Source organism: Panthera tigris, chromosome B4, assembly GCF_018350195.1.
Source record: "Panthera tigris isolate Pti1 chromosome B4, P.tigris_Pti1_mat1.1, whole genome shotgun sequence".
Classification (NCBI taxonomy): domain Eukaryota; kingdom Metazoa; phylum Chordata; class Mammalia; order Carnivora; family Felidae; genus Panthera; species Panthera tigris.
This window is the reverse complement of record NC_056666.1, coordinates 127,212,611-127,224,912: the sequence shown is the minus strand read 5'-3', so window position 1 is coordinate 127,224,912 and position 12,302 is coordinate 127,212,611. Positions and strand designations below refer to the sequence as shown.

The following is a 12,302-nucleotide window of genomic DNA, read 5'->3' as shown; positions in this document are numbered from 1 at the left end:
TCTGGACAAGAGAAGGCTACAGGAGAAAAAGAATGTATGAAATAAATATCTCAGATAATAGCACAGTGAGTTTACCAGAGAAAGGTAATAGCACCTCTTAGTAGTTGACTGACCATTTGAAATCAGACATGATTAAATGGAACAAATCTGCCTGCCTGATAGTGCAGTTTCCTACCCCAACATTTGGCTTCCCAAGTAGAGCCATGGTAAACAAGTGTGGTTGTGCTCATCTGAATGACTGGATTTTTCCAGGCCAGTATAATTGGAAAGAAGGAGGGCTAAGGGAGGCATGCATGCTTGCAGAGGGAGGTTATAATAATGAACCATGGCATCTAAGCTGAATGAGAGAGAATAGAAAGAAAATCTAGACCTGGTTGGACAGTAATGAAGAAAGCCGGTGGACTGGGGTTCACGATGACAGTGAAGAATTTGGGCAATGGCAGCCTGGGAAGGCTAGCAGGGGGCTGGATGGGGGGGGGTTGATGTTGACATTTGAGATTTTTGGGGACTGTGCTGGTTTTGGTGACACCAAGAGCTAGAACATAAATTTGGTCCACATGAAGTGGCAGATGTTGTGAACCGACCATTCCCATCATGGAACTGAGGTGGAGAGGCAGAAGGACATGTGGTGGAGGCTGAGGTCTTCAGACAATGAGAAGAGTAACCAGGAGCTTCCAGATGACAGTGACAAGGACAGAGAGAACGATGCTGAGCCAAAGACGAATAGGGGCTTCAGGAGAGGGAGAACCAGTAAGAGTTGGCAGACAGCCGGAAGCCTGGAGGACAGAGGCCCGCCTTCTAGCCATTTCGTACTTGCTTGAGAAGAGTAGGGGAAAGGGTTCTCCTTTGGGGAAGGCAGAGATCGGGGGACAGCTGTCCTTTCACACAAGAGCAGAGCTGGAATGAAGCCAGGTGAAGCTGAGGATAAAGAGGAGTTTGCTGATCACATAGTGGAAGTTCCACAGGATTCTACAGTTGGGCTTGGGAGGAAGGTGTGGGCTGGCCCTTGTGTCCCAGGAGTAGTTTGTATGGTCGTGAATATCCAGGAGTCTGCCGGCTGTGACTGAAATACTCAGTCATCGATCCATTCAATGTTTATTGATCTCCTCCTATATGCTAGATACTGTGCTAGCAACAAAGAAAACAGCTGTGGCCAAAACAGACAAAGTATCTGCCCTTGAGGCATCAGTTGTGTGTCCTGTAGCATAGAACTGATTTTCTGGGGTGTTTTGTTTTCTTTTGTTTTTGTTTTTCAGGAAGCACCGGAATTTGAGTCCCAGGGTTTCCAACTAAATCAGTGTCCTTAGCCTCTCTTGGTCTCTGAAAGATGGACATAATGCAGCCTCTGTGGGTGGTGTTGGTGCTTTTCAGTCATTCAAATATGGAAGAAGTGTTTTTGATGGGAAGTCAGGATGGGTCATCAGAGCAACCTCTAGTCCATAAGATGCTTCTGTTCGATTAGAAAAAAGCACTTTTCCTTCTAGAAACTCTCTTCCCATCTATCAGAGAACTGTTGTAATAAATCTGCCATCAACAGAGTCCAGGATGTGATGGTTCTCCCTAGTGCACTGGCCAGTCCCTGCAGGGGTAAGGTGAAGGAGGGGGTCAGGTAGGAGTGGAGGGAGGCCAGCTTTATTTATCAATAACCAGTTGTTTACTCAGTGCTTTGGTAGTAGAGTGCACCCGCATCACCTGGGCTCTTGTTAAAATGCAGATTTTGATCCGTGGAGCTGGGGTGGGGCCTGGCAGTCTGCCTTTCTCGCAAGATATGAGCCCCCACTGCTGCTGCTGCTGCTGCTGCTGCTGCTGCTGATTTAGGGGCCACACTTTGGATGGAGATGGCTAAGTGCAAACCAATGTTTTAGCTCCTGGTCTCTGGCAGAGGCTTAAAACAAACACTAGAGGGCCAGGATCCTTTGCCCTTTCGGGGTTTTAGTCTGATGAAGAGAGATTAGAGACAGGAGATGATTAGAAGACAATGACAGTGGATGACGGGCATTGAGGAGGGCACTTGTTGGGACCAGCACTGGTGTTGTATGTAAGCAATGAATCATGGGAATCTACTGGAGAAGCCAAGAGCATACTGTATACACTGTATGTTAGCTAACTTGACAATAAATTATATTTTAAAAATAGTTAAAAAAAAAAAAAAAGACAATGACAGTGATCTGGATTGTGCTCCCGATGGCCTTTGGAGTTTGGAACAAAGGGAGGGAACATCTCCAGGTCTGGACTTGCCAGAGATGTTTCACTGAAGCAGCCAGGACTTAAAATTTCTCCTGAGGTCCAGCAGAGGAGGGAAGACATGGCAGGACAGTCGGGCTGTGTGTGAGAGGCTTGGGCAAAGGTGTGAGGTGTGGATATAACACTAGCAATAGTACAAATAATGACACAACAAAGCCAACATCGGTGGAGGGTCTGTCTGCTGTAGGACCTGTATTATAAGCTCAGTGAGGGCCAGCCCTGTGCCCTCTTAGGAACTGGGACAGCCTCTTGCAAGAAAGGTTCACTCGAGACTGGGATGACTGTTATGCCCAGAATTCGTGATCCCCAAAGACCACCAGGGAGCCGAGTCTGAGGCAAAAGCAAAGAGCCTTTATTCGAGCTAGCTTGAGCTCAATCCCCTACCTGCACCGACGCAGCGGTGAGATGCGTGGTCTGAGGTTTGAGCTGGAATTTCTTTCTGTGGTTTTTCCGGAAAGGGGGCCATGTCGGGGACATAGTCACTCAAGATGGAGGACACAGAACAAAATAGAGTCGGCCGGTCTAGGTCTGCTCTTTCAATGACAATATGGGACTGACAGGATTCACCCTATCTTATAGTTACAATTGGTAATTGTAACAAATAACATATAACCTGTAACAACATAGAATAGAACATGTAACAAATCTGTTACATGCCTATAGGATCAGTTGGGGCTCCTTATAATTCTGAAGGGTTTCAGTCATTGGGTTCCTTAGACTTTTGTTTGTTTCCTTTGGAAGTTACTTAGATTTTTATTCACTCTTCATGTGCAGAATTTCTAGACAATTCACATGTCTTGAACACCCATGAAAATTCATTTCTAATGATGTTAATTAAAAGAGAATCTCCAAGAGTGCCTGGGTGGCTCAGTCAGTTAAGCATCTGACTTCAGCTCATGGTCTGTGAATTGGAGCCCCATGTCAGGCTCTGTGCTGACCGCTCAGAGACTGGAGCCTGCTTTGGATTCTGTGTCTCCCTCTCTCTCTGACCCTGCCCCACTCACTCTGTCTCTCTGTCAAAAAATAAATAAACGTTAAAAAAAAATTTTTTTTTTTAAAAGAGAACCTCCAGGGATGCCTGGCTGGCTGTCAGTGGAGCATGGGGCTCTTGATCTCGGGGTTGTGAGTTCAAGCCCCAAGTTGGGCCTGGACCCTACTTCAAAAAAGAAGGAGAAGGAGGAGGAGAAGGAGGGGAAGGGGAAGGGGATGACAACTGTCTGGTGTTGATCAGCTCAGCTCAGCATTTGGAAGGTGGGCTTCTGATTGGAGTCTTTCAAATGGTAGCCAGCCACCCCCAGAAGATGTATTCCTAATTAGGATCCTGCAGATCTTAACTTACTGAACCTGTCATGGAAAGTAAAACTAACACATGTATTTTTCACTGTCTGCCCTGAGGTATTTTGAATCAACATGCAATATAACAAGAAGACGTGGTGATTCAAATTTTAAAATATTTTTCAGTTATAAAAGCAACACATATTCTTTGTCAAAGTTTTTTGGGAGAAATCTGTATTCAGATATATTGAAATGATCCGTATCCTATACCCAGAGATAACCTTTAACTTTTATACTGTTCATATGTATAGTTATATCGGTATTTATACATGTTTTGTTGGACTGAAAGATACTTGTAATCACATTTATGTTCAGCTGTGAGTACTGCTTTTGTGGCTTTAATAGAGCACGATAATTTTTCTGGCTCATACAATGTTCTGCATAAATGTGACTTTCATTGGTTAAAACAGATGGGAGAAGACAGATCGAGTAGGAGAAGTTTAGGAGCAGAAATTGACCAGCTTGGCCAAGGAATTGGATGATGGGTTTTGAGGCATTTTATTTTATTTTATTTTATTTTATTTTATTTTATTTTATTTTATTTTATTTATTTTTTAAATATGAAATTTATTGTCAAATTGGTTTCCATACAACACCCAGTGCTCATCCCAACAGATGGAGACATGGGCATTTTAGAGGTGACTCTTTGCCCTGCCTATTCACCCTGGAGTCTGTCTCCCTCAGACCAGGCAAGAACCGGTTCCAGACTGGTTTCCCCAGTTAATCCATCAACATTTGCACAGGTATGGGAGGTGATTTCCAGACCTTCCTTCTTTTTTGTGTTCCTTCACTATATTGACTTCCTGGCGTAACTCCTGATATAAATTGAGATTTTTCTTTAAATTGTGTTTTTAGTGCACAGAGGTGTCATTTAAAAGTCAAACCCATGAAGGAATATTTTTTTACCTGCTGGGTTTAATTTCAGATGCCAGTGTTATCATAAAATGCAAACCACCCTGGACTCTGTTTCAAAACTTAGGACAAATTGTGCCAGTTGAAATTAACTTTTGCAGATGGAGCGAAGAAAGGAGGAAAGGAAGTGTTTTAAAGAGGTTTTTAAAAACGGTTTTAAATATTAATGCCACTTGCGTTCAGCTCCATATATATTCCTACTACTTACCCCTCCAAATTCATCTATTGCTTTCCAGTTTTTGCTCCGTCTGTTGTACTTTTTTTGTTTGTTTTGTTTTGTTTTGAAAGGGAACAAACGGTGGTGATGTATTTAACCAGGGGAGGAAAGTAATCCTAAGATTCAACATGAAAGATTTAGGTTAGATCAGAAGGGAAACGACCCCTGGCAAAGGTTGTTGGAATCAGTTACTTGGGGAGAGCAGAGCCCAAGGCCTCTCGGCCGTAGGGGCATGTAACCTTTGGCCCGTTCATCAACCTTTCTAGGCCTTAGTTTTCTCATCCACTAAATGGGGATGAAAAATAGTTTCTACCTCATAGATTATTTTGGAGAATTAAAAGAGCCTGAGACATAATACATGCTGCTTATTGCTAGTTGTCTTTACTATTATTATTATAAGTGAATTGCAGGAGCGCCTGGGTGGCTCGGTGGGTTAAGCATCCGACTTCAGATCAGGTCATGATCTCCTAGTTTGTGAGTTCAAGCCCGGTGTAGGGCTCTGTGCTGACAGCTCAGAGCTGGAGGCTGCTTTGGATTCTGTGTCTCCCTCTCACTCTGCCCCTCCCCAACGTGTGTGTGTGTGTCAACGTGTGTGTGTGTGTGTGTGTGTGTATTCTCTCTCTTTCAGAAATAAATAAACATTAAAAAAAAGTGAACTGCAAAAGAAACAACAACAAAAACAACAACAAAAAACCAAAAAAAAAACAAACAAAACCAACAACCCAAAAACCAAACAAACAACCAAACACCACGAGAGGCAGTTTTAATGTGGTGTCTTCCTGAAGGAGAATCCAGTGGGTTCTTCTGATTGAAGTCACCCATTTGCACTTGACAATGTCAGCCAGGACTTCTTTGTTGGGCTCTTTTCTCCCAAGCCCTGTGGGAACGGGGAGTGAGAAAAACATGATGCTTCTGCCCTTCTGCTCTCAGGAAGAGGTGGGGCTCACCTGGCCTCATGCTCCATCAGTCCTTTCTGGGCCCTTCTTCAGGGGATCTCTCATTTAAGACTCTCTGGCAGAGAGGGCATCGCTTCATTGTAGATGGACAACATGGAACTTACCTGGAGATGGGGAGTTCGGCAGTGTTGCAGCTAGTTGAGCGTGGAACTGGATTTGAAGCCACGTCAGTGTCACTGCATAGCCTCCTGTCCCCAGTATGTTCTTCCTGAGAGATCCCCCAGCATCTGGGAAATCCTCATTCGTAGTGAGTCACAGTTGGTGTGGAGGGTTTGTTGCCCATGCTTCAGAATGAAAAACTTTCTATGGTAGTGGAGGGGGCTGGGGGAACCTTTTGTCAAATCAACATTCTTTGTTGAAAGGGGTTTTGCTTTTTTGGTTTTACTTTCTAGGCCACACCCTCCAGCCTTGTGGTCTTTCATGTGTTTCGAGGGAGGGCCGAAAATGGCGTCAGAGTGGTTGCAGAAGAAAGCCTGGCACTGACAGTTGAGATTGGCTCCATTAGGTGCTGGCCACTTGCTGAACGCAAATTCCTAAAGCTCCGAAAGGCTTTTTTTTGGTTAGACTCTGATTCCATTTGTACGTTCAGCAGACAGTTATCAGCCAGCCAGCAGGTGACAGGCAGTATGCTACGTCTTAGGCCAATGTAAGATGGGCGGACAGGGTGTCTGTCTCCCGAAAACGCCACGGCTGGTGGGGAGGGGAGACAGTTCAACCAGACCCTAGTCACATGGGGCTTAGGGGTTCTGGCAGAGGGAAGGACACTTGTGGGACTACCCAAGGGGACAGCAAAGCCAGCTCTTTCATGGACATTGTTCTTTGGGGATGGGAAGCCTTGTATAGGTACCTGCAGTACTAGCTTCCGCCCTGTTTGGGAGGCTCCTAACATGTGGATCCCGCATTCCACCTGCAGCCATTGTGACATCCACATTAGGATATAGGTGAAGAGGTTGCATGGTCTGTCGGGTTTTAAATTCCTTCATAAGGCATATGACCTGTGGTCAGATACCCAGGTGAAGGATCATGGGCCCCTACTCCGTGAGAATTGACCTTCTCCTCCCTCTTTGAACATGTCTCAGGCAGTCTTCTGCGTGACCTTAGGACTGGCTCTCTGCAGATGAGTTGTAGGTTATCTGTGTTCCTCTCCGTTTTCTGCACATTTTAATTGTTTCCATGCTTTTCTGGATATCTTCTTCTGTATTAAAGGCGGGAGCTATTAAGATAGTCCCTGGTGAGTGTTTGTGGGTTATCAACTGTGATCCAGTTGTAGTCCCCTGCAGATGATGATGTGGCTAGTGCAGTCTCCTCTCCTCTGAGTGTGCCATCAGTCAGCCTCCAGTGCCTTCCTCAGCTCTTCCTATCTGGAACTCGGGAACGGTTCTGGCATCTTGGCCACACCTGCATCAGTCAGCAACTTCGTTTGTCTTTCCACAGAGCTCTGTGCACATCTCAGTCTGTCACATTCTTGCTGCAAGCTAACCTACACTATAGAATACATGCCTCTGTGTGTGTGTGTGTGTGTGTGTGTGTGTGTGTGCATGAGAGAGAGAGAGAGAGAGAGAGAGAGAGAGGCAGGCAGAAGGGAGAGAGCTCATAGGGTTTTTTGTTTTTGTTTTTTTCTTATAGAGAGAAAGAGAGAGAACATAAGCTGGGGAGGGGCAGTGGGAGAAAGAGAATCTTAAGCTCCATACTCAATGCTAAGCCCGACGTGGGGCTCGATCCCACAACCCTGGGATCATGACCTGAGCCGAAATCCAGAGTCGGACGCTCAACCGACTGAGCCACCCAGTGTCCCTTGAGATCTCATACTTTTTATCATCCTTTATTCATTTACTTTTTAAAGAGCTGTCTCTGTTCTGATAGACTGCAAGACTGCAGCACTGTGTCTCAGAATAGAAGGTTAGCAGGAGATTGTGGACGAGTCCGATACTTTCACGACCTACAGGGTATTTCTCTTCTGCAATCTGCATCCATTTACAGTGCTAAGAACTCAGCCCTTCCTCTCTGCTCTTCCTTTCAGAAAGTATTATGAGGGAGGCCGAGGACCCCGTGCTCCGGGCAGAGAATCGGCGCTGGGATTAGGGGTTGTCACTTCTGAGAGGATGCTGGGAATCTGCAGAGGGAGACGGAAATTCCTGGCTGCCTCGCTGACTGTTCTCTGCATCCCAGCCATCACCTGGCTTTACCTCTTTGCCGGGAGCTTTGAAGGTAAGAAGGAGGCTTCCTCACAGGGAGAGGGATGGAGAGGGAAGAAAAAGGACACTGGCCGTCCCAGAGTCTCGGAAGCCCCCTCCGGGTCACCGTGTGGAGCAGGAGAACGTTGGTGCTCAGGCAGAGACTTGCGTGGGGCTTACACGCGTGTTGGAGGGAGTCTGTCGTGAGGAGGAACACAGAGAAACAGAAACGAAGTCAGGTGCACCTGGGTGCAGTGGATGGTGGAGGTTACACAAATGTCAGCTACCAGCTTTCCAGGTCGATCGCTGTGTCAATAGCGGGCGAAAGGTTTGGGCCCTGGAGAGGTTTCTCAACCGCATGGAGCCAGCTGTTTCATTCATTCATTCATTCATTCATTCACACATTTCACATTTTGTTGTGACTCTTGCTGCTGCTGCTGCTGTTGTGGAACATCTGCACCGAACCAGATGCTGGGAATGCAGCGATCACAGATCTGGACATTCACAATGCATTGGGGGTTGGGGGGGGACGACAGGTGAGCAGAGGACTGCCGTGCATGGAGCCCAGGGTGCCGCGGGAGGCAGCGGTTGGGGTGTCAGGCCTGGCTGGGTGTGAAAGATGATGGTCACACTGGCCGGATGGAGGCGTGCAAGCAGAGGAGCGGCCCTCCCCAAGCCAATCAAAACAAACGCCGATCCTTGTCGCTTCTCAGCAATCAGTGGAGAAGACAAGCCTGGCCATTCTCCCAGCCAGCAATTTCAAATGCTGCACGGTGTTTCGCGTATCAAAGGTGGTTTTCTAAGCTTCAGGGAGGGAAGGGATGGGAGCATCGAGGAGGACACTTTCTTTTTATTTATGCCCATAAGTGAGTTCAAAAAAATCTCCGATGAAAATCTGTCTCAAGGAAGTCACTACTGTGTTTTTAAACATTTCCTTTATGCATAATTTTTTTGACAGCTCAAGGCTACCTTTTAATTAGGAGTTGTGGACTTTGTGAGATTTGCCCTGAGTTAGCTCGACTGAGTGTGATCGGGGTGGCTGTGTGCCTATAGAGCAGGAAAGGGCCCGTATGTCCTGCCCCATACATCCCTGGAGTCGAGGAGTTTCCATATGAGCAGCTACATGGAGTAAATTTTGCCATGGCAGTGGATGATTAAGTTTTGGCAAAGAGATCAGAGGGAGAAAGGTGAGTTGATGTGGATCCTAGAAGAGACAGAAGCAAGCATTGGGCCAGGGATGATGGAAAAGCCCTTGTAAAAGAAGGCTGAGAGCACCCAGTGCCGGTCCAGGGTTAGCACGTGAAAACCTTGACCCTGCCAATATAACGGAACTAGTGATGATACTAATGGTGTAACAATATTAACGATAATGAGCATGCCAGTGTTTCAGACATTTCTGCGGGCCAGTTATCATTACAGGGGCTTTGCATGCATTGTCTCGCTCTCCCCAGTAATGCCATGTAGTAGGTATACAAGAGGAGGGCGAGGCAGAAATCCTTCAGTGATCTAAGACCCCAAAGCCCGTCAGGATGGGCCTGTGTTATTGGACTCGAGATCTGAGCTTCGTAACTACGATACCATGTTGTAGATGGGGGCTCCAGTGAGGTATCAGACTTTGGCTTAGGGGTTTGACAAGGTGTCACATGACCTTTCTGCGTGCCTCAGAGGGAAGTTGCAGAATTTTCATTTGCACTCGTTGATAAAAACCCAACCCCAAATGATTTTGGCAAGAAGGGAATTTGGGGGCTAACAAAACCAGTAAGTTCAAATGTAGGACGGGCTTCAGTCAGGGTTGGATCCAGGGGCTCAAATGATATTTTTGTAGCGCAGTCTCCCTTCTTGTCTTTGCTCTCCATTTCTCTGCCTTGGCTTCTTTCAGGGCAGTTTTATCTCCACAGAGGAAGCTTTAGTTTACAACTTACATTCACCAGTGCCTGTGGAAAGAGGAGTTCGTCCTCCCCCTGCTTCCACAGTATTGCCTGATTGGATTGCCTCTGGTCACTTGTGGTCCAGAGACCAATCACCGTGGCTGGGGGAGGTGCCTATTTTTGGTCTTAGGGTAAAGAGGAGTTCCCTGAAATACGTGGAGTCAGAATGAGGGACTCAAAATGGCCCCCAAAGGTAAATGGTGCATTTTCCCAAAGAGGAGACTAGGAGTGGATCTGACATATGGAGAATGTATAATTGGCTGTGCTTAGTGGTAGGTTGATGTCAGCTAGAATCTCCTTTCCAGCCTCCTGCTGTCTGGGCCAGCCTTGGCTGATGGAGTGACCACTATCTCTGACTTTGAATGATTGTATTAGACTATCAGACAGACGACGGGAAACAGAGAGGATTGAGGAAATAATACTCTGAGGTGACCTGTACAGACTGGAAAGAGGTGCCCTATTTACCAACATGTTGCTAATAATAAATCCTCCCCTTGGGACCAAATCACAAACTGCATTAAATAGGGGCTAGATGATGTGAGTACGTTAACAGAAGTATCCCAGCTAGAATGACAGTGGGGATAGATGCCTTTTCTGGGGTATCAGTTAATCCACAGCTGGACCACAGCATTTATTTCTAGATGCCACACTTGGAGGACAATCTAGACAAGTCAGCACATTCAGGAGAGTCTAGGTGAATGCCAGTGCCAATCCAAACCTTGTGACATACAGAATAGTGGAAAGAACTGGGGCTATTTACCTTGGAGAAGCAGAGGTTCCACTCCAGGTGTACCTGATCGGCTTCCACAAACAGTCAAGGAGCTGTCGCCCGAAAGAGAGATGGCCCCAGAATCTATGGAGGGACATGGCAGGGAGCCAGCTGTCAAACTCATCCTAGTAAAGGATCATCCTGTCCAGGGCTGGAATGAGCTGCCCTGGGAGGTAGTGAAACACCCAACATGAGAGGTGTGTAAATACAAGTGTCGTGTGGTACGGGGAGCTCAGCATGGGGCGGGGGCGGGGGGGCATGTAGGGCAGGATGACCCAGAGATCCTGAGGCTCTAGAAAAGGCTGAGTATGTACTGGGAGACAAAGGTACCTCCGTGGAGCCCCTGCCGGTTGTCAGCAGATATCAGTGCATTTGCAAAAGAGCCTGTGGAGACATTCTTTTCTCTGTAGTTAAACATAACAACTTTGGGGCGCCTGGGTGGCTCAGTCGGTTAAGCATCGAACTTCAGCTCAGCTCATGATCTCGAGGTCCGTGAGTTCAAGTCCCGTGTTGGGCTCTGTGCTGACAGCTCAGAGCCTGGAGCCTGCTTTGGATTCTGTGTTGCCCCCCTTCCCCCGCCCCTCCCCTGCTTGTGCTCTCTCTCTCTCTCTCTCCCTCCCTCAAAAGTAAATAAGTAAATGTTAAAATTAAAAAAAAACCAAAAATGTAACAACTTTGCAATCCGTTTATTGACCCCCTTGAGTTTTCTGTTCAAGGCAGGTGGAGCCATAAATAAGGGACAGAGTTGCTGCCTGTATTCATGGGGATGCTATTTATATTTTATGTGAGTTTATTTATTTTTCAACCCCGTTTAATTTCGATGGATCTCTTGAGAGCACAGCCTAGACTCTCCCAGAGATGCAGATGCCTCCTGCATAGTTTTCGAATTCGATGACACACAGCAGTAAGATCTATTGAGAGTATCCTGGATGATAGCCTCAGGCTCCGAATCAGCTGAGCCAGAGTAGCGGTGTGATTTGGGGTACAATCACTGCTCTTTCTAGGCCTTTGTCTCCTGCTACACGAAGTGACATAAAACTGAAGGTCACCTGGGGTGCCTGGGTGGCTCAGTTGGTTGAGCGTCTGACACTTAATTTCGGCTCAGGTCATTATTTCCTGATTCATGAGTTCGAGTCCTGCATCAGGCTCTGCGCTGACAGTGCAGAGTCTGTTTGGGATCCTCTCTCTCTCTCTCTCTCTCTCTCTCTCTGCTCCCCCTGTGTTCTCTCACTCTCTCTCAAAACAAATAAACTTAAAGAATATATTTAAAAAAAAAAATGAATGTCACCTGTTGGGGCTATTGGGGCACTAACATTCTGGAAGTTTTCTATTCTAAGCATCTGACGTGAATGAATTGGAAATGGCCAGAATCTTCTCCAGTTAATGGCAAATATGTCGGGAAGAGGGAATCGGCTTCCTGTGATTTGCTCCTGAGTGTGGATCCAGGATCAATGCATAAAAGTTATGAGGAAACAGGCATTGACTCAATGTAAGAAAAGAACCATTGTAATCGCAGATTCGACTTGCCAGGTGTTGGAGTCCACATCTTGGAAGGTGATGAGATCCCCATTCGCAGAGCTGTTTGTCAAAGGCCAGGTGCCTGCTGGTTACAGATGCTGATCAGGGGATGTCTTTGCTGGCACTTCAGCCCCCCAGTTCCTCAACCCTATTCGTTTCCGCCCCCATCCTCCTTTTCTCCTGTAGCATCTCAGTTACCATTCCCAGCTACCCGTCCACCAAGCTCAAAGCGTGGAGTCTTTGCTTCCT

The 12,302-nt window shown here is 46.7% G+C and overlaps 1 protein-coding gene across 1 annotated transcript in view; it reads left to right on the top strand.

Annotated features, from left to right (window-relative positions):
* Positions 1-12,302, top strand: part of LARGE1 (LARGE xylosyl- and glucuronyltransferase 1) — a 538,109-nt gene that overhangs the window by 132,558 nt on the left and 393,249 nt on the right. Inside the window, exon 2 of the mRNA XM_042993134.1 lies at positions 7,685-7,872. Within this exon, the coding sequence (XP_042849068.1) occupies positions 7,767-7,872 (106 nt within the window). The 5' untranslated portion in view covers positions 7,685-7,766. The remainder of the gene's footprint in view (positions 1-7,684; positions 7,873-12,302) is intronic.